The sequence below is a fragment of the Cherax quadricarinatus genome, chromosome 31 (assembly GCF_038502225.1).
Source record: "Cherax quadricarinatus isolate ZL_2023a chromosome 31, ASM3850222v1, whole genome shotgun sequence".
Taxonomy (NCBI): domain Eukaryota; kingdom Metazoa; phylum Arthropoda; class Malacostraca; order Decapoda; family Parastacidae; genus Cherax; species Cherax quadricarinatus.
Window position 1 is genome coordinate 23,193,873 of NC_091322.1, and position 23,348 is coordinate 23,217,220.

At 38.3% G+C, this 23,348-nt stretch overlaps 1 protein-coding gene across 1 annotated transcript; it reads right to left on the reverse strand.

Annotated features, from left to right (window-relative positions):
• Nucleotides 1–163: 163 nt before the first annotated feature.
• LOC128699002 (phosphatidylinositol N-acetylglucosaminyltransferase subunit H) lies at nt 164–20,585 on the reverse strand. Its single transcript, XM_070090254.1, has 5 exons — nt 18,315–20,585; nt 11,721–11,819; nt 11,492–11,582; nt 10,669–10,796; nt 164–391 (listed from the first exon to the last, which is right to left on the reverse strand). Exons 1-5 carry the CDS (start codon nt 18,441–18,443, stop codon nt 302–304), a joined length of 537 nt encoding a protein of 178 aa, XP_069946355.1. The 5' UTR covers nt 18,444–20,585; the 3' UTR covers nt 164–301.
• Between the last annotated feature and the right edge of the window lie 2,763 nt (nt 20,586–23,348).

Below are 23,348 nucleotides of genomic sequence, written 5' to 3' on the forward strand. Positions count from 1 at the left end.
TCTCCCACCGAGGCAGGGTGACACAAAAAAAAGAAGGAAAATCCCCAAAAAGAAAATACTTTCATCATCATTCAACACTTTCACCACACTCGCACATTATCACTGTTTTTGCAGAGGTGCTAAGAATACAACAGTCTAGAAGCATACACATATAAAGATCACTTCAGTTGTGTAAATCAAATATATAAATGTAGCACCTCACAACATCCAAGGATTTTTTACTTTAAGCTGGTATCTATTAATTAATTTAATACAATCTGTTCTATTTTCTCATTCTGATCTAGAAGTTGAGATTCATAACTTAACTTACCAAAAAGAGAGGTATTAGTTTTGGATTTTGAACTGCTTTCTCTCCTCTTACAAGAAGAGCCATATAAAACAAAACTCGTTGCTGTTGAGAGAGAGGTTCATACCATTACATATTCACACACAATAATAGGTATAATGCATGAATTCAAAAATTTATATATTACTTCACATTAGGTATGATAATTTAAGTTTTTTTCTATATTTTAGAATAAGACTTGCCTAGAATCTCAGACCTGGTTAAGAGTTATGCAACATTTATAAGATTATGAAAGCCATAACAGTTATATCCAAGACAAAGAATTTGTTGCGCTATTTTTGGCCTATGAAGCAAAGGAGTGCATTCTTTGTGATAATATATTATTTTATGCATACACCAAGTAAAGGTCTACATCATGCTGTGAAGAAATCTTACATGATAGAGAAAAATTGATATATGTACAGTATTCGGAATCGGCATCACAAATACATATACAGTACGTATATGCAAAGTACATCAAAGTAATTGAAACCTTAAATATGTCACATTTTGTAGACTTGTAGTCTGTAAAATATAAATATTAAATACAGTAAAGTATTAAATACAGTAAATATAACAGACCTTGATATAATGGACTTTTAAAATTATGGACAAAATCCATTGGCTAAATGTATTTTGAACACCTTTATTTTCAATGTTTATTAGAGTATGTATGTAGATTGCATGTACAGTGTTACATTTGGTATGCAGTAGAGCACTTTACTGCATTTTATTGCTGTTTTTTAACATCATTCTGATTGAACATACACTCGGACAACCTCCCTATTAGTTTGTTATATTAAGGGTTTACTGTATACTTTAAATATCATTTTCCCTGAATAGACTAATTCGTATTATTAGAAATAAGATTTATATACAGTATGTATGCTCAATGGCCACTTATTTTGGTACACCCTTCTAGTCCTGGGTAAGGCCCCCCCTCTGCCCCCAGAACAGCCTATATTCTTTGTGGCATATACTGAAGATAAAAGATAAAGATTTTATTTCTTTGCATAGGTTACATTGTGTAATTACAATTTTGATTTGTTAAATGCAAAGAAAGCCACTATCATGCTGGGGCATTTTGGGCAGACTAATCCTAATACTTAAAAACTACTTAAAACTAGACAAGATAAGAATGATTATCTTTTTAATAAATCTTTATTTTATCTTAATGCTAATGCGAGGTGATGAAAGATTGGATATCAGATTGGAGGGAGAGAGTATGGAGGAGGTGATTTTTTTTTTTTTTTTTTTTATATTAACACACTGGCTGATTCCCACCAAGGCAGGGTGGCCCGAAAAAGAAAAACTTTCACCATCATTCACTCCATCACTGTCTTGCCAGAAGGGTGCTTTACACTACAGTTTTTAAACTGCAACATTAACACCCCTCCTTCAGAGTGCAGGCACTGTACTTCCCATCTCCAGGACTCAAGTCCGGCCTGCCGGTTTCCCTGAACCCCTTCATAAATGTTACTTTGCTCACACTCCAACAGCACATCAAGTATTAAAAACCATTCATCTCCATTCACTCCTATCAAACACGCTCACGCACGCCTGCTGGAAGTCCAAGCCCCTCGCACACAAAACCTCCTTTACCCCCTCCCTCCAACCTTTCCTAGGCCGACCCCTACCCCGCCTTCCTTCCACTACAGACTGATACACTCTTGAAGTCATTCTGTTTCGCTCCATTCTCTCTACATGTCCGAACCACCTCAACAACCCTTCCTCAGCCCTCTGGACAACAGTTTTGGTAATCCCGCACCTCCTCCTAACTTCCAAACTACGAATTCTCTGCATTATATTCACACCACACATTGCCCTCAGACATGACATCTCCACTGCCTCCAGCCTTCTCCTCGCTGCAACATTCATCACCCATGCTTCACACCCATATAAGAGCGTTGGTAAAACTATACTCTCATACATTCCCCTCTTTGCCTCCAAGGACAAAGTTCTTAGTCTCCACAGACTCCTAAGTGCACCACTCACCCTTTTCCCCTCATCAATTCTATGATTCACCTCATCTTTCATAGACCCATCCGCTGACACGTCCACTCCCAAATATCTGAATACATTCACCTCCTCCATACTCTCTCCGTCCAATCTGATATCCAATCTTTCATCACCTAATCTTTTTGTTATCCTCATAACCTTACTCTTTCCTGCATTCACTTTTAATTTTCTTTTTTTGCACACCCTACCAAATTCATCCACCAATCTCTGCAACTTCTCTTCAGAATCTCCCAAGAGCACAGTGTCATCAGCAAAGAGCAACTGTGACAACTCCCACTTTATGTGTGATTCTTTATCTTTTAACTCCACGCCTCTTGCCAAGACCCTCGCATTTACTTCTCTTACAACTCCATCTATAAATATATTAAACAACCATGGTGACATCACACATCCTTGTCTAAGGCCTACTTTTACTGGGAAATAATTTCCCTCTTTCCTACATACTCTAACTTGAGCCTCACTATCCTCGTAAAAACTCTTCACTGCTTTCAGTAACCTACTTCCTACACCATACACCTGCAACATCTGCCACATTGCCCCCCTATCCACCATGTCATACGCCTTTTCCAAATCCATAAATGCCACAAAGACCTCTTTAGCCTTATCTAAATACTGTTCACTTATATGTTTCACTGTAAACACCTGGTCCACACACCCTCTACCTTTCCTAAAGCCTCCTTGTTCATCTGCTATCCTATTCTCCATCTTACTCTTAATTCTTTCAATAATAACTCTACCATACACTTTACCAGGAATACTCAACAGACTTATCCCCCTATAATTTTTGCACTCTCTTTTGTCCCCTTTGCCTTTATACAAAGGAACTATGCATGCTCTCTGCCAATCCCTAGGTACCTTACCCTCTTCCATACATTTATTAAATAATTGCACCAACCACTCCAAAACTATATCCCCACCTGCTTTAACAATTCTATCTTTATCCCATCAATCCCGGCTGCCTTACCCCCTTTCATTTTACCTACTGCCTCACGAACTTCCCCCACACTCACAACTGGCTCTTCCTCACTCCTACAAGATGTTATTCCTCCTTGCCCTATACACGAAATCACAGCTTCCCTATCTTCATCAACATTTAACAATTCCTCAAAATATTCCCTCCATCTTCCCAATACCTCTAACTCTCCATTTAATAACTCTCCTCTCCTATTTTTAACTGACAAATCCATTTGTTCTCTAGGCTTCCTTAACTTGTTAATCTCACTCCAAAACTTTTCTTATTTTCAACAAAATTTGTTGATAACATCTCACCCACTCTCTCATTTGCTCTCTTTTTACATTGCTTCACCACTCTCTTAACCTCTCTCTTTTTCTCCATATACTCTTCCCTCCTTGCATCACTTCTACTTTGTAAAAACTTCTCATATGCTAACTTTTTCTCCATTACTACTCTCTTTACATCGTCATTCCACCAATCGCTCTTCTTCCCTCCTGCACCCACTTTCTTGTAACCACAAACTTCTGCTGAACACTCTAACACTACATTTTTAAACCTACCCCATACCTCTTCGACCCTATTGCCTATGCTCTCATTAGCCCATCTATCCTCCAATAGCTGTTTATATCTTACCCTAACTGCCTCCTCTTTTAGTTTATAAGCCTTCACCTCTCTCTTCCCTGATGCTTCTATTCTCCTTGTATCCCATCTACCTTTTACTCTCAAGTGTAGCTAAAACTAGAAAGTGATCTGATATATCTGTGGCCCCTCTATAAACATGTACATCCTGAAGTATACTCAACAGTCTTTTATCTACCAATAAATAATCCAACAAACTACTGTCATTTCGCCCTACATCATATCTTGTATACTTATTTATCCTCTTTTTCTTAAAATATGTATTACCTCTAACTAAATCCCTTTCTATACGAAGTTCAATCAAAGAGCTCCCATTATCATTTACACCTGGCACCCCAAACTTACCTACCACACCCTCTCTAAAAGTTTCTCCTACTTTAGCATTCAGATCCCCTACCATAATTACTCTCTCACTTGGTTCAAAGGCTCCTATACATTCACTTAAAATCTCCCAAAATCTCTCTCTCTCCTCTACATTCCTCTCTTCTCCTTCTTCTTCAGATATTGGGGAGTGGACTTGTCAGCAGATGGGTCTATGAAAGATGAGGTGAATCATAGAATTGATGAGGGGAAAAGGGTGAGCGGTGCACTTAGGAGTCTTTGGAGACAAAGAACTTTGTCCTTGGAGGCAAAGAGGGGAATGTATGAGAGTATAGTTTTACCAATGCTCTTATATGGGTGTGAAGCATGGGTGATGAATGTTGCAGCAAGGGGAAGGCTGGAGGCAGTGGAGATGTCATGTCTGAGGGAAACGTGTGGTGTGAATATAATGCAGAGAATTCGTAGTTTGGAAGCTAGGAGGAGGTGCGGGATTGCCAAAACTGTTGTCCAGAGGGCTGAGGAAGGGTTGTTGAGGTGGTTCGGACATGTAGAGAGAATGGAGCGAAACAGAATGACTTCAAGAGTGTATCAGTCTATAGCAGAAGGAAGGCAGGGTAGGGGTCAGCCTAGGAAAGGTTGGAGGGAGGGGGTAAAGGAGGTTTTGTGTGCGAGGGGCTTGGACTTCCAGTGGGCATGCGTGAGCGTGTTTGATAGGAGTGAATGGAGACAAATGGTTTTTAATACTTGGCGTGCTGTTGGAGTGTGAGCAAAGTAACATTTATGAAGGGATTCAGGGAAACCGGCAGGCCAGACTTGAGTCCTGGAGATGGGAAGTACAGTGCCTGCACTCTGAAGGAGGGGTGTTAATGTTGCAGTTTAAAAACTGTAGTGTAAAACACCTTTCTGGCAAGACAGTGATGGAGTGAATGATGGTGAAAGTTTTTCTTTTTCGGGCCACCCTGCCTTGGTGGGAATTGGCCAGTGTTAATAAAAAAAAATAACTAATGCGAGGTAGTCGAAGATGGAGATTTATAAGAATAATAATCTTGAAGTTGCATATAATAAATAACAATATTACAAATAATGGTTTGAACAGTACTATTTTATAGATCAGCAGATGTTTTAACAGACTAAAGGTCATATAATATTTGGGAGAATTGCTTCAAACTGATTAGAGATGAGAGAAGAGACAATTTTTAAGCATAGCCCTAACTGTGTATGCAATCAGGGGATCTTTTACAGGTTCAGGTAGTGAATTCCAGATCTTCGGGCCCTTTATGTGCATTGCATTTCTGCAAAGTGTGAGACTGACACGAGGGCTGTCAAAGAGTGCTTTGTGCCTTGTATTGTGACCATGCGACTTATGTCATCTCCCACCCTAAATCTTGCCTATTGTTAATGAAGAGATAATAAAAATATCATCCTGGATGACTGCCAATAAACTTCTACTTAACACTGACAAAACCTTCAACAAGGTCCTTAGACATTCTGATCCATGCTGACATGATAGCATCAAATAATTCCTGCAGATTTGTCAGCTGCAACCATGCTGCAAATCTCCCATTCCACCAGTCTGGTGACTGTGGAGGCCATCATAGTACACTGAACTCATAGTCATGTTCATGGAACCAGCTTGAGATGACATGTGCTTTATGAGATGATGCATTATCCTGCTGGAAGTGGCCACTGAAAGATGGGTAGACTATGCAACCCCATAGAGGGATGCACATGGTCATCAGCAACACTTAGGTAAACTATGGTATTTAAACGATGCTCAACAGGTATTATGGGGTTTGTTCAGTTTTGGTGAGCCTGTGCCCACTGTAGCCTCAGTTTCCTGTTTTTAGCTGACAGGAGTGGAACTTGAGTGTGGTCTGCTGTTGTACCCATCCACTTCAAGGTTTGATGTGTTGTGCATTCAGGGATGCTCTTCTACATACCACTGTTGTGATGCATGGTTATGAGAGTTATTGTCGCCTTCCTGTCAGCTTCAACCAGTCTGGCCATTCTCCTCTGTATTCTCATTAACAAGATGTTTTTGCCCACTGAACTGCTGCCCACTGGATGTTTTGTGTTTTTCACACCATTCTCTGTAAACTCTAAGAGACTGTTGTACATGAAAATCCCAAGAGCAGCAGCAGTTTCTGTGATACTCAAACTACCCCATCTAGCACCAACAATCATTCCACGGTCAAAGTCACCTTTATCATATTACTGCCCTATTCTGATATTTAGTCTGGAGAACAACCGAACGTCTTTACTATGTCTGCATGCTTTTAGGAATTGAGGTGCTACCGTGTGATTAGGTGATTAGATATTTGCATTAATAAGCAGGTGCAGTTGTACCTGATTAAGTGGCCACTGAGTGTAAAACAGCAAATGTGACATTCATATTCATATTCCCATTCATATTCCCATAAATAAAGTAACAGCTGTACAGACCAGCACCTTGGAGAGTGAATGTAAAATTATATGAGAGTGGTTGGTGCAATTATTTAATAAATGTATGGAAGAGGGTAAGGTACCTAGGGATTGGCAGAGAGCATGCATAGTTCCTTTGTATAAAGGCAAAGGGGATAAAAGAGAGTGCAAAAATTATAGGGGGATAAGTCTGTTGAGTGTACCTGGTAAGGTGTATGGTGGAGTTATAATTGAGAGAATTAAGAGTAAGACGGAGAATAGGATAGCAGATGAACAAGGAGGCTTTAGGAAAGGTAGGGGGTGTGTGGACCAGGTGTTTACAGTGAAACATATAAGTGAACAGTATTTAGATAAGGCTAAAGAGGTCTTTGTGGCATTTATGGATTTGGAAAAGGCGTATGACAGGGTGGATAGGGGGGCAATGTGGCAGATGTTGCAAGTGTATGGTGTAGGAGGTAGGTTACTGAAAGCAGTGAAGAGTTTTTACGAGGATAGTGAGGCTCAAGTTAGAGTATGTAGGAAAGAGGGAAATTTTTTCCCAGTAAAAGTAGGCCTTAGACAAGGATGTGTGATGTCACCGTGGTTGTTTAATATATTTATAGATGGGGTTGTAAGAGAAGTAAATGCGAGGGTCTTGGCAAGAGGCGTGGAGTTAAAAGATAAAGAATCACACACAAAGTGGGAGTTGTCACAGCTGCTCTTTGCTGATGACACTGTGCTCTTGGGAGATTCTGAAGAGAAGCTGCAGAGATTGGTGGATGAATTTGGTAGGGTGTGCAAAAGAAGAAAATTAAAGGTGAATACAGGAAAGAGTAAGGTTATGAGGATAACAAAAAGATTAGGTGATGAAAGATTGAATATCAGATTGGAGGGAGAGAGTATGGAGGAGGTGAACGTATTCAGATATTTGGGAGTGGACGTGTCAGCGGATGGGTCTATGAAAGATGAGGTGAATCATAGAATTGATGAGGGAAAAAGAGTGAGTGGTGCACTTAGGAGTCTGTGGAGACAAAGAACTTTGTCCTTGGAGGCAAAGAGGGGAATGTATGAGAGTATAGTTTTACCAACGCTCTTATATGGGTGTGAAGCGTGGGTGATGAATGTTGCAGCGAGGAGAAGGCTGGAGGCAGTGGAGATGTCATGTTTGAGGGCAATGTGTGGTGTGAATATAATGCAGAGAATTCGTAGTTTGGAAGTTAGGAGGAGGTGTGGGATTACCAAAACTGTTGTCCACAGGGCTGAGGAAGGGTTGTTGAGGTGGTTCGGACATGTAGAGAGAATGGAGCGAAACAGAATGACTTCAAGAGTGTATCAGTCTGTAGTGGAAGGAAGGCGGGGTAGGGGTCGGCCTAGGAAGGGTTGGAGGGAGGGGGTAAAGGAGGTTTTGTGTGCGAGGGGCTTGGACTTCCAGCAGGCATGCGTGAGCGTGTTTGATAGGAGTGAATGGAGACAAATGGTTTTTAATACTTGACGTGCTGTTGGAGTGTGAGCAAAGTAACATTTATGAAGGGATTCAGGGAAACCGGCAGGCCGGACTTGAGTCCTGGAGATGGGAAGTACAGTGCCTGCACTCTGAAGGAGGGGTGTTAATGTTGCAGTTTAAAAACTGTAGTGTAAAGCACCCTTCTGGCAAGACAGTGATGGAGTGAATGATGGTGAAAGTTTTTCTTTTTCGGGCCACCCTGCCTTGGTGGGAATCGGCCAGTGTGATAATAAAAAAAATAAAAAAAAAATATTCTTGTGTATAAACTTTTAAGGTTGTGTCTCAGCTGGAATATATAATACTCCTTTGATGTTACAAGAGGTATTGCAAGGTAAGAATAAATAAGCAGAGGGTTCCCAGAACTGGAATATATATACGTATTTTTTTTAATAGGGTGTGGGGGAAATGGGGAGAAGGAAAGACCTGCTAACTGTGAAAGAATGGATGACCCATCCCAATATAAAACTGGAAAAAAAAAATTGACTTATCCTCAACTTGTGTTAAATACAGCAAAGAAAATCAAGACTGATCAGGACTGCAATGGGTATTAAAATCTTAATACGCAGTTAATTATGTTACTAAGCTAATTTATTAGCGAGTGTTCTCTTAAATTTTCCTTGTATAAAATATTTACTGTTGTACTACCCTCTATTGCTTTTTGTTTTTGGACCTTAAAACTCCACTAATTTAACCCAATTTCTCTTATTACAATTTAATTAATCTCTATCATCTTTATTATTTTTATTATAAAAAGTGCAAAACTTTTACAATTATCAGACATCAATAACTGGCCAATAATGGCTTCATTTCATATTTAAAGGCATGTTTCCAACTAATTTTGGGATGCTGAATTCAACTCTGAATTTAGTTTTGCTACAACATCTACAGTTGACTCAAGAAATTGTAATGACACGATTGCAAACAAACCATACCCCCGGCCGGGATTGAACCCGCGGTCATAGAGTCTCAAAACTCCAGCCCGTCGCGTTAGCCACTAGACCAGCTAGCCACAATCGTGTCATTACGATTTCTTGAGTCATGTTGACGGCAGTGAAGAGACTTGAGCTAGAGTTCGTCACGGCCACACTAGCTGGAGATTCGTCTGTAAAAACTTGCATTTGTGGTCACAGAGGTGCCTGTGCTAACCTTCCTATGGTGTAGAAATATACCTAGTTGGATGAATCTTATTGTGGCTAGCTGGTCTAGTGGCTAACGCGACGGGCTGGAGTTTTGAGACTCTATGACCGCGGGTTCAATCCCGGCCGGGGGTATGGTTTGTTAACATCTACAGTTTCTGTGAGAGAGAGCCATCCTAGATAAGAGCTATCAGGGAAACCTGACTATTGGATGACTGACTATTGCTACACACTGGTGCAAGAACACAATACTGAACACAAGCAAAAAAGTCTGAAAAGTGTGAACTGTGATGTAAAAATGCTTGTATGACCATAGAAATTTCTGTTATTTTTGCTACAGTGCATATATGCATACAAACAATGAATTTACATTAACAAAGATTATTTTTGGTTACTGCATTCACCACACTTAATATCTGTGCATAATATAATACCTATATGAATTTTCAACCTTAAATATTTAAGTCAGGATAATGATCATAAGATTTCAAAAAACCTTACACGACAGAGACTAAACAAGTCAGATTCATGATCAGGCACATAAAGTTATTTTAAAGCAACCAATTTGATTTCTGAACTAGATAAAAAGTTAAATTTTGTTGACTAGTGTAATTTGCTGGTGTATTTTAAAAACTGAATGTTCCCAACCCAAATGCTAATTAAAATATAATATATATGTATAGATAGAGGGATAGAGGGAGGGGGTAAAGGAGGTTTTGTGGGCGAGGGGCTTGGACTTCCAGCAAACATGTGTGAGCATGTTAGATAGGAGTGAATGGAGATAAATGGTTTTTGGGACCTGACGAGCTGTTGGAGTGTGAGCAGGGTAATATTTTGTGAGTGATTCAGGGAAACTGGTTAGCCGGACTTGACTCCTGGAAATGGGACGTATAATGCCTGCACTTTAAAAGAGGGGTTAGGGATATTGGCAGTTTGGAGGGACATTTGAACTCTCATATCTGGGAGCAGAGGCACCCAGATATGAGATGATGATGAAAGTTTTTTCTTTCTTTATGTGTGTTTTTCTTTCTTTTTGGGTCACCCTGCCTTGGTGGAAAATGGCTGACATGTTAAAAAAAAAATAGATAGATTGTGCCTGATAATACAGTAGTTTAAAAAATATGAAGTGAATGAGATTAAAAAAATATTTACTGTTAACTGATGTCTTAATAAGCAAATTAGTTAATGACACAGCACAGTGACCAACAAAATCCATGTCAAGCAAAGGCTGACATTTTCAGCATGTACATGCCATTCTAAATATAAGCGTAATAAAGCAAAGGATAATTCATTTCTCCTGCAGTATAAATCAGAAAACATTAAATGTCAAGTGAAACAAGTACATATACATATACTGTACTGTTCTTACCAATGATATAGTTTCGGCAATAATAACATCAATTACATTCTTCCAGGGGATAAAGCGCATGCGCTGTTTCCCTGTATAAAAGGTTGCAGTGGTTTGTACGCCAGTACCTGCCATAAGCAGCAATGTCTCTGAAAATTTTAAATAAATAACCTTTAATATATATTTGTACTAATTATTATCTACAAAATGCTATCTGCAATAAAAAAAAATGTAAGAAAGGTTTTTAAGGATGCACAATAAATGTTTTATTAGAAGAGGGCTTAAAACAAGCATTAGGAAGTTTCAGGGAGATGTGAAACTGGCCAAGAAAGATTTCACATACTATATGAGACAAGAATTGATGATGAAGAAAGAAAACAGTTTTGAAGTATAATATAATAACTTGACATGAATGGATGTATGTAGACTGAAATGAATTCATCCTTTCCTCCCTCCTCCCCCCCTCCAAAAAAAAAAAAAGAGAAACTAGTGAGGTTCAGTGTGATATACTGTAATACACTATCATTATAATATTATTGTGAACATCAGTTTAACATGCCACAAGGATGTAGCTACTCTACATTCATTACTTGTTTAATGTACCAATGTAAATAATTATACAACAGATTATATGGCATCAGTTGCAAGAAGAAAAACAGAGACTCATTTTCCCATCTTTTATGGTTAAGATTTTCTTTCCTGTGACTTGCACCATTTACATAAAATATAAAATTTGTGCAAAAAATATACATCATCTTGGTAATCCATTTTAAAGTATTCCACATTTAGTTATATACATGTACTGTACTTCATCATCTTATAAACATACTATGCAAAAACTAACCTGAAACAACTTTTCCATGAATCCTATAAAGAAAAGTTACCAGCTGTATGATGACAACTGTGACAAGCCATGCTAAGTGAAGCGTGTGTAACTTTGTGATGGGAGTGTTCTTCTTTATTAATTCTACCGTATCAATGTAGAGACAACCTGTACACAATGTAACTTGTACACAAACCAGACGTGTACACTTCGTTTGTTTACAAAACTTACCTTCCCCTGGTTTGTTTACATAACTGCGCCTGCCCCCTCTCATGAAGGCAATCACTGCCAAAATACTTGTATACCCAAGCCATGGTATGAGCTGAATGTGTTTACCACTCACGCAAACCTGATGGATAAAATATTGCCTCAATAAGCATTAATCAAATACAGGGCAACTATAAACTCCAAGCAATATCCTTGATAATGGGAATTAAACATCACTTAATATTGAAAAATATATTAAGATATCATTTAAAATGTCTGAAGTTTTGGTTCACGGCTGTTACTTTATTAAATGAAGATATGAAGCAAAATTTTCCTTGCCTTTTTTTTATTTAAATTTCCAACAGGGTTGAGGCATTTTATATTCATATTTTGACTGAACATTATTCCTTACTGGAAAGTGACTTCAGAGAAGCGTGTTGAATTTTTAAAAAATAAAATTTTCACTTACTGTGAGAAAAGTTATTAATTTCATAGTCATAATAAGTTACAATAGGGTAGGAAAGGTCAAGTAAGGATCTCTTTAAGCACCACAGAAACTGATTAATGAAGAGAGTCCTACCCAGCTTCTGCAGTCATATTCTGCAAATGGAACTCAAGAATTTCAATTTTAAAATATATTCTACTTTATGGAGGAAAGTACATACATACAGTGGCCGCAAAAAAAATCTATACATTAACAATTTTTGGACAATAAAATGAAAAAATGCAACTTAATGTATGCACATGTATTTTATTTTCACTTTTTAGCATCCAACTAGCACTTAGTCATGTTACCAATGTTCTTTATCACCATCTGAAGTCGCCTGGGCATCAAAGTGGCAAGGGTGGAGAAGAAGGAGGCATCTATGTTGATCCAAAGCTTCTTCAGTGCCTCCTGCAGGTCCGTGATGTTGGTGGGTCGAGCTTTTGCAATTTCATTTTTCATCATATGCCAGGCATTCTCGATAGGATTTAAGTCAGGGAAAGTGCCTGACCACTCCAAAACACTAATATTATTGTCGTCGAGGAACTTTTTCACTCGTTTTGACTTATGGGCAGGAGCACGATCATGAATAAAAACATCACACTTGTGAATGTTCCAAAATGTCAGCATGTGGCCCCTTAACACCTCGATATAATTACTTCCCTTCATCGTAATGTTCTTAGGAAGAAAATATAGTCCACCTCTGACCTTATAACTACTAAAAGCACCCCAGACCATAACGCTGTCGGGGTTCTTCACTGTCTTCACGGCATACCACAGGTCATAACAGGACACACCACTGGGATTACGGGCAGTCTTAGAGCCAATCCTGACGAGCCTGAAGGTACTCTCATTGCTGAACATCACCTTCTGCCACTTGTCTGAGGTCCAATCCTTGTACTTTTTGCAGAACTGAAGCCGTTTCTTCTTCTTCATGGTTTCAATTAGCATGGGCTTCTTGGCAGCACATCGAGCAGGCATTTTTAGGTCCTTTTGCAGTCAGTGCTGAATGGTTCGCACTGAGACGTCTTTCAGAAGTGCAGGATGCTTTTTCATGAGGTCTGTGGCTGTTATGGCAGGACCTGATAACACTTCTCTCCTCAGGATCTTGTCTGTGCGAAGAGAAGTCATTTTGGGGGCCCCAAATCCCACTTTCCTAGGTGGTACGGTGCCAGGTGGGAGTGAGACAGCTGCTTTCTTGAGGTTGTAATTTACCATCCTAGTCACCTTCAGGTCTGCGCCTATGGATATCACAGACATGCCTTGCTCTAATAGGGTGAGTGCATGAGTCTTCTCTACAATTGAAAGTTTATTTGACCCATTCTGACCACTTGGAGCAGAGTTCGTGGTTGAGTGAAAAAATGGGTAATAAGTAACAACGTAGCAATCCTCCTTCCTCATCGAGCTCTGGAAGAGCACTGACATGTGGGGTGGTGGGGAACATTGGAGCAAGATGGGCTCCAGTACACTAAGCCATCACAAGCTCCGCCCACTTTTCTTATGGTGGAAACTCAATTGAAATGTATACACCAAAATCTAGTGTATAGATTTTTTTTTGCGGCCACTGTATCATCCAGGAAAACATTTAAGTAAATCTTTCCTAAAATCTTGAACAGTCCTTTATGGGCATGCAGCACACAAAATATTTATCATGACAAAATGTTTGTTAGTGAGTAAAAAATAAACTACACCATTACAGTCCTGTACTAATCCAGTCTTGTTTGACTGAAACAAGTGAGAATAGACAGGTATATTTTCTTTAGCATAACACAAAATCACATGGAAAAATAAAATAGAAGAGTGGCATATATATTTTGACTTAAAACTGCTGAAAAAGAGCCTCAGTGTGACATATACATCAGCAATGTGAAGCTCAACACAGGTAAGGGCTACCTCTGACTTACAAGTGACATACCTGACATATTGGAATTATATGTCAACAGGGCATGTATTAACCCTATTTGTAATCACCATCCACACAGCCCCATGGGATACAGATATCCAACACTGAAAGAGATCCCCAGACCTGCAGCTGCTAGGGTCCTGAACTGTAAACCAATAAGATAAGTGCCTTTTCATGGTATTCAATGTATTTATCAATACAAAAAATACCCACAGGAGGCAATCAGATTTGATTGAAAGAAGCTGAGATCATGTCCAATTCCTTGGATCAAGGGCTCCTCACCAGCATCAAGAAACTTCCTTTGAGGCATACTCATTTTCTATTTTGCTTTTTGCCATGTGAGTTTGACCTATTTACTGACTAGTGTTCATTATACTGTTGCACCTGGTGGAGATGTTGTGTATGAGGGAAATGTGTAGTGTTAATATTATGTAGAGAACTTGGAGCATGGAGATTAGAAGGTGAAGGGTTACCAAAAATATTAATCAGAAGAGTGAGGAAGTTTTGGACATTTGCAGAGGATGGAGCAAAATAGAATGACTAGTAGGGTGCATAAATCTGAAATAATGAGAAAAGGGGTAGTGGTTGTGCCAGAAAAGGTTGAAGTGAGAGGGTAAAGGGAGAGGATAAAGGAGGTCTCGAGTGCTAAGTGTTGAACATCTAACAAGCCTGTGTGAGCATGATAGGAGTGGAGGTCAGCAATTTTTACAACTTTATGTCTCTTGGAGTGTGAGCAGAAGAAACATTTATGAAGGGATTCAGAGAAACCAGTTACTGCATATTGCCTGCACTCTGAAGGAGTGGGGATGTTGCAGTTTAGAGAGCCATTTGAACTGTGATGTCAGCACTCTTCTGGCAAGACAGTGATTAAATGAGTGACAGTGTCTTCATTTTCATATAAACCTATCTTTGTGGGGTAGCAGATTTAAAGTGATCCAATCCTTTACATAATCATTTTTTAAATAGTGGATAGTGGCCCCTCACAGGGGTCATGAGAGAGATTAACCTTAACCCTTAATCTGCTGCAGGGTATAAAATACAAGTACCATTAGTGCCACTAATTTAAAAAAAATAATGGTCCTACCAAAATTTATCCCCTTATTTTAGAAATGTAATAAGAAAAGAATGAGTAAAATCTGAGTATTACTGATGAAGATATGAAGGTTTAAAGCTGATTTATTCCTGTTTTCTTATAGTATGATATTTCAATTTACTTTTCAATAATAGTAAGGAAATGGCATTTTCTGGCTCCTACGATGGTCTGCACACAACACAATTTTTTTATACTACACACACCAGGGCCAGACCTGTCTTCTCTGATGTAGGTTTTATCAGGCTGAAAAGCACCATTTTGTAGGCTATAGAATTTTGGTGTATGTATACATCAATGGCATTTTCCCAGTCAGGATAAATTTATGTCATTGGCAGCTTAATTATGAGGTTAAATAACTGGTAGCTCCTTTGGCAAACTGGCAAACAAACAGTATACATTCCACAGCATATAAAAATATGTTAGGAGACCTGTAGCTGCAACAGAGTACGTACATGGCTCACAGCCATAAAGACCCAGATTATGTGCTCACGTGAGGTGAGACATAAGGGAAAGGCTCCTTACACCTGCTTCTCATGTTCAACTTTAAGTAAAATAGGTACCTGGTTCTGCTAATTTGGGTAATATCCTAATGAGACCAAAACGAAAATAGATCACATTATTTAGATTTGTTTAATTATTTTACGCTAAAAAAATTGTGCTATTATGGATTACATCCTTGGGGTAACCAAATGGAAACAAATCACATTATACAACTTGGTTGAATTATTCTAGGATAAAAAAAAATTAAAGTTACAGTACTTGATTATGGCAAATAATTTTTATTCTATTTATTACAAACTAATAAAACCTCACATAGCCTAATACAACTTATCTTATCTATGTTTTTCTTTACTGGCTTGACCAATTAATATTCCTAATTTATGCTTACTTCTAGACAACTTTCGGGAAATTACTTTTAAAACATAAAAGAACTGCATTTTTACCTACCATAAGTAAAAATTAATCATGGTGAGGGCCAGGTGTGAGAAATTTGACTTAATGCCAGTGAAGAAGTGGCACTGGTATTACATATTATTGGCAGTGTTAAACCTGTAAGGTCATAGTGCCTGGATTGGCACTTGAAAATTAGAACTGTAGTACACTATACACAGTGAAACCTCAAAATTCGAACATATCACTTATTGAACTCTTCAAAAATCGACCGCTTTTTTCGAACCAACTTTGTCCCTATTATCAAACTCGTCCCTATTTTCGAACCGCCGGGTACCGGACCCGTCCAGCAGCCCGCTCTGTCTGCGTCTCTGCGCCGCCGCCATGAGCCAGTCTGGTTTTGTTAATGCTTGAGTGAACACTAACCTGCACTCTCATTCAAACACTTTACGATTATTTCATTGTGTTTAGTGCTTGTGGGACTGTGAAATAAGCTACCATGGGCCCAAAGAAACTTGATAGTGGTACCCCTGTGGTAAAGAAAGTGAGAAACACCATGGATGTGAAGAAGGAAATAATACAGAAGTATGAGAGTGGTGTAAAACTTGTTGAGTTTGCCAAGATGTATGAGAAAAACAAGTCGACCATCGGTTCTATCCTGGCAAAGAAAGAACAAATCAAGGAAGCTGATGTTGCGAAAAGTGTTAATATGCTAACCAAAAAAAGATCACAGATAATCAATCAAGTTTAGAAGTTGTTGCTGGTGTGGATCAAGAATAAAGAGATGGCAGGTGATAGTGTTTTAGATACGATTATTTGTGAAAAGGCAAGGAAGCTGCATGCCAATTCAAAGATTAAGGAGATTTGCGCCAAGTGGAATGATGTCCAAATGTTTGTGGAGAAGTACCACCCTGAGCAAGCTGAAACAAGCCATCTTTGCAACAAGTTCAGTGACAGAACCACGTCCCATTTTAGGGAAATCTTAAAGAGGCACCAGAAACAGAGGACTGTGGACAGTTATTTTGTGAGACAGGGGTCCAGTGACTCTCAAGCTGGTCCTAGTGGCATTAAAAGACAGAGAAGGGAAGTAACCCCAGAGAGGACTTTGATACCTAAAGTCCTTATGGAGGGGGATTCCCCTTCCAAACACTAACCCCAACTCCCTCTCTCCTCCTCCCTATCTTCCAGATGCCATCACCAATCTTCAGTAAAGGTAAGTAAAATATTATTTTATGTTTATTTAAATCTATTAATACATAATTGAACACTATATTTGTTGTGTGTATGTAAAACTATAATTAACCACTATAAAATGCATTTTTTTGTGAATATTTTTGGGTTTCTGGAATGGATTAATTGTATTTCCATTATTTCTTATGGGAATATTGCTTTGCTTTTCAGATTTTTCGAATTTAGAACTGGCTCCTGGAATGGATTAAGTTCGATATTTCAGGTTCCACTGTACTGAACTTCATTATTATTATTATTATTATTATTTAGGAGCACTAAATCAGAAAGGGTCATACAGCACCTGGGGAATGGGAGGCAATCAGGTATGATCCAAAGAAAGGGATATGATAATAAAATAATTAAATTAAGCAATAAACCCGAGTCATACAGCATCCAAGGAAAGGGAGAGGTTTAATTCCTTTAATCCAAAATCCCTCATCAGCAGAAAGGAACCTCATTTGAGAGGTTTTGATCCAAAGTGGCATGGTTTTAATTTCTTCAGTTATTTATTCATTTATTTATTTATTTTATGTCTTTGCAAACAGTACATTGAGATTTTGTATACAATAGTGGGTTGCAATGCAAAGAGAGCCTCTATTATGCCTAGACATTATGGGCCAACTTAACATTATTGGCTTACAGTCTACTTAACACTAAGAAGTGTATCATAGTAGTACAGTAGGATAGTAATTATTTCATAGATGTACAGTAGAATATTAATTATAAATGAATAAAAAAAAAAACTTCACCCTTGGTATCTCGTAGCTCATACACTTGAGATCCTTGATATGGGTGGAAACATTAGGGCGTGTTTCCTTAAGGCACCTGCTGCCCATGTTCACCTATCAGTAAATAGGTACCTGGGTGTTAGTCAATTGGTGTGGGTCGCATCCTGGGGACAAAATTGAACTAATTTGCCCAAAATGCTCTGCTTATCAAAGAGCTTTCTACATAGCAGTATGTCACTGATGTCAGCTAAGCCTGTACATCTTGTACATATACTTGTAGAAACAAAGATTATTATTATAATACTGACCTCCAAGGCTCGTCCGTGGCAGAGAGATGGCTGCAGTCGAACATCCACAAAGATAATCTCCCCTACAACATTTCTATATTCCTCGACAGGGCTAGAAAAAGTACCCGACATCTTCTTCTGGTTATACATATGAGCTACACGAACGTTTTTCTCCTAATATTGTCTGCAAACAAGTTAGTGTTATATTGTCATAAATTTGTGCCCCCCTAAAATTCTAATACCCCAACTACTTTTGATTGTCATTGTTGTATTCAACGACCATTCTACCTCATAGTCTTAATTGTGTTTAATATCTACAGAATCTATCTCCTTTTTTACAACTTACCACATCACTGTTCCATCTTATTTTATTACAAACTAACCATGACTTGTCTTCAATAATTCTACCTCACTTTAAAAAATACTCAATTGCCCAATTTTATTCTAAATCCCTATTATTGCCCAATTTTACTTTAAACTATATTGATCAAACTTATTGTAAACTTCTTTTATTGACCATTTTTATTCCATACTTTTTTAAACTAGTATTTTCAACTAGAACTTTTATATTATCCTGTCTACCATCTTACTAGCATATTATAACCAAGTCATTGCCATTTTTATTTTTATCATTTTTTTTATTATTCTTTTGCTACCATAATTTTTGTATTTTATCCTGTCAATTTAAATCTAATTATACACTAATTCTTGTAAACAACTTATATAAGACCTTAGTGCAATTACAATTGAGAGTCTTGTGCCTTTATTATATTATTAGATTAATCACAGTTTTACTCTAGGTCATTCTAGCTCAATACATAGTCTAATACCAAATTCACTATACTAGACCATAGTGCAATTACTAGTGAGAGACTGGTGCTATTTGTAATTTGTATTTTTATATTATTAGACTAAACCTAGTTATACTATAGCTATTTCTAGCTCAATACATAGTCAATGCCAAATTCACTATATTAGACCATAGTGCAATTACTAGTGAGAGACGGGTGCTACTTTTAATTTGTATTTTTACATTATTAGATTAAATTAAGTTGTACCATAGCTCATTCTAACTCAATACATAGTCAATACCAAATTCACTATATTAGACCATAGTGCAATTACTAGTGAGAGATTAGTGCTATTTTTAATTTGTATTTTTATATTATTAGATTAAACCTATTGTACTATAGCTCATTCTAGCTCAAAACATAGACTCCACAAAAGTCATTATTAAACCTTAGTGCAATTACAAGTGAGAGTCTTGTTCTATTTTTAATTTGTATTTTTATATTACTAGTTTATACCTAGTTGTACTTTAGTTCATTCCAGCACAACACATAGACAACATCAACTTCATTATGTGTAGTAGTGACTATACTCTACATGACCAAAATACTCTAGCTATATACTTGTCCAAACTTCCTACCACTACAGATATCAGTACTAGAACTCAACACACAACTCAGGATATAAATAACCATAATTTAAACCTAGAAGATGATTGATCACGTTGACCCTGATCTAAACCTCCATAATCTGACACCCAATCAAAACCTATTGGAAAGTAACTGCCTTTATTACACAGCATCACAAGCCAGCACTATCCTAAACAATGCTAAAAGTCTATCAGTACTTAACTACAACATCAGGTCCTTAAGCAAACACTATGATGACCTCTTAGCACTCCTTGAATCACTAAAGACACCCTTCTCCTGCATTATTCTTACTGAGACCTGGCTTAAGCAGGACACAATAGATATCTACCCTCTACCAGGATACACAGCAATTCACAACTGCAGACCAAACCAAGTTGGGGGTGGTACTGCAATCTATTACTCTAACCAATTATCTTGTCTTAGCACCACTTGCTTTAGTGATGAATATGGGGAATACATTATTGCTAATTTTACTGTAAAAAACCTTAAGACGCCTATAACAATCGGTGCCATTTACCGGATACCTCACACAAACATCCCAAATTTCAGTGAGAAATTAGTCACTAATAACAAACAGACAAATGAATAAGCACCACCTTCTCTTAGCTGGAGACTTCAACATCAACCTTGGCTTACTAGATGATCAGCCTGTAACTGACTTCATCAACAATGTGAACAACACACTTCTCATACCAACAATAACTAAACCAACCAGGCTCACTGAGACAAGTGCAACCATAATAGACCACATATGGACCAATATACTAGCCCCCCTTAAATCAGGGATAATCACAGATAGCACTACAGACCACTACCCTACCTTCCTCCTGACAAACATTAGTAAACCACCACTTGAATACAACAAAGTCTCATTTAGACTCCATGACGAGGCCTCAGTAAGGAAGTTCACAGCTGACCTAGAGACTGTTGACTGGCCTACAGAATTCTCCAAGGCCAATGGTATTGATGACTGGACAGACATTTTTCTTAACAAATTACTTAGACTATACAACAAACATTGTCCTATAAAAACAAAACAGATCACAAACAAACGGCTTGGTTGCCCATGGCTAACCAGCACCATTCTGAAATCCACTGACAAGAAACACCAATATGAAAAGCAATATAGACAGGGCTTAATACACAAAGATATTCTTAAACACTATTCATCAGCTCTCACCAAAGTAATAAAGAAAGCCAAACAACTATACTACTCCAGTAGATTCACAGACACTAGAGGAGATATAAAAAAGACCTGGAAAACACTCTCTCAGATTCTAGGGACCCACAAACTGAGAAAAACCAAGAATATTGTCCTAACTAAACCTAATGAAACACCACTACATCCCACTGACACAGCTAACAAGATAAACGACTTCTTCTCAACCATAGGATCTAATCTCGCCAGTAAAATCCCACATACCAATGCCCATGCCGGGGACTACCTAGATGAGAATTTCCCTAATTCCTTCTATCTTGCACCAACTGAGCCCATGGAAGTCACTGAGATTATAAAGTCACTTAAAAATAACTCGGGGAATCTGTCTCATGTCCCACCATTACTGTACAAGCGAGCGGCCCATGTCCTTTCGCATGCTATTTCATTACTTTTTAACAAGTCACTAGAGACTAGCACCTTCCCGAAACTACTCAAGATGGCAAGGGTTACACCAATACATAAAGGTGGTGACCCTACAGACTTAAACAACTATAGGCCAATATCTAACTTACCATTGCTATCCAAAATCTTTGAGAAACTCGTGCACAGGAGACTGTATTCATTTATAACGGCTCAAAACATACTCAACCCCTGCCAATTTGGATTCAGGAAAAATAAAAGCACTAATGATGCAATCATAAAAATGCTAGATCTGCTGTACACAGCATTGGAAAATAAGGAATATCCACTAGGAATTTTTATTGACCTAAGAAAAGCTTTTGACACAGTAGACCACGACATCCTACTCCACAAACTTGATCATTACGGTATAAGAGGCCATGCACTTGCTTATTTCAAGTCTTACATTACTAATAGGTATCAGTATGTCACCATTAAAGACACAGCATCAGCAACACGGCCAATTGATACTGGAGTTCCGCAGGGAAGTGTCCTTGGTCCCCTGCTCTTCCTCATATACATCAATGACCTTCCAAACGTATCCCAACACCTGAAACCCATTCTCTTTGCTGACGACACGACTTATGTCATCTCTCACCCTAATCTTGCCACCCTCAACACCATTGTGAATGAGGAGCTGATCAAAATATCGACTTGGATGACAGCCAATAAACTTACGCTTAACACTGACAAAACCTGCTATATTATGTTTGGTAGCAGAGCAGGAGATGCACAAATTAACATCAAGATTGACAACACTCTAATTACCAGAAATAATGGGGGCAAATTCCTAGGCTTATACCTTGACAACAACCTGAATTTCAGCACCCATATCCAGCATATAACCAAAAAAGTATCCAAAACGGTTGGGATCCTCTCCAAGATACGATACTACGTGCCGCAAAATGCCCTTCTCACACTATACCACTCACTTATTTATCCATACCTCACCTATGCTATTTGTGCTTGGGGATCAACTGCAGCAACACACCTAAAGCCAATAATAACCCAACAAAAAGTTGCAGTAAATCCCATCCCTGGCAACACACCCCCCCACTCTTCATAGACCTAAACTTACTCCCTGTTCACTACATCCACACTTACTACTGTGCAATCTACATCTACAGGGCCTTAAACTCTAATATCAACCTTGACCTAAAACGCTTTCTTGATAGTTGTGACAGAACCCACAGGCATAACACCAGAAACAAACATCTCTACGACATTCCCCGTGTCCGACTAAACCTTTACAAAAATTCAATGTATGTCAAAGGCCCTAAAATCTGGAATACCCTACCTGAGAACTCTAGAACTGCAGACACATTCATCACCTTCAAAACTACCATTAGAAAACATCTTATCTCCCTGATACACCCCGTCAACTAACTACACGAATACCACCCGGTGGTTCACACTTACACTCACTCACTCATTTGACCATAAACAGAAATATTAACCTCAATCTTAAAATAATGAATCCAGTGATACTCCACTACTGAAACTATGTACTGTGCCAAAACAAAAGCATTCACATTGCTAAACTCACAAACTAGTATTTAGTCACTTAGCCATAATACCAACTTACCTCATAATTTGTAATATTTTACAATTAAGAATAAAACTAAGTCTGCCCGAAATGCCTAGCCATGCTAAGCGTTCTAGTGGTACACTCTGTAATCACTATTTACAACATGTAAACCACACAATAACCAAATTTCTGTAAAATCAACATTGTAATCCTTATAGAGAATAAACTTTGAATTTGAATGTGTATGTACCTCACAGCAGCTGCAGCAGCAGCAGACTAACCCGACCCATGTTTACATCATCATCGTTCGTCAGAATCCTTATCTACCACGAACGTTCACAACCACTGTGTGAAGAAAAAACCATATTATGGGTGGGGTTAGAACCTGCGATCAGTCACACTGGGTGCAGTATTAATAATAATAATAATATTGATGGGTCCTCCTGTAGGTTATTTATTTCCTGAGGGTA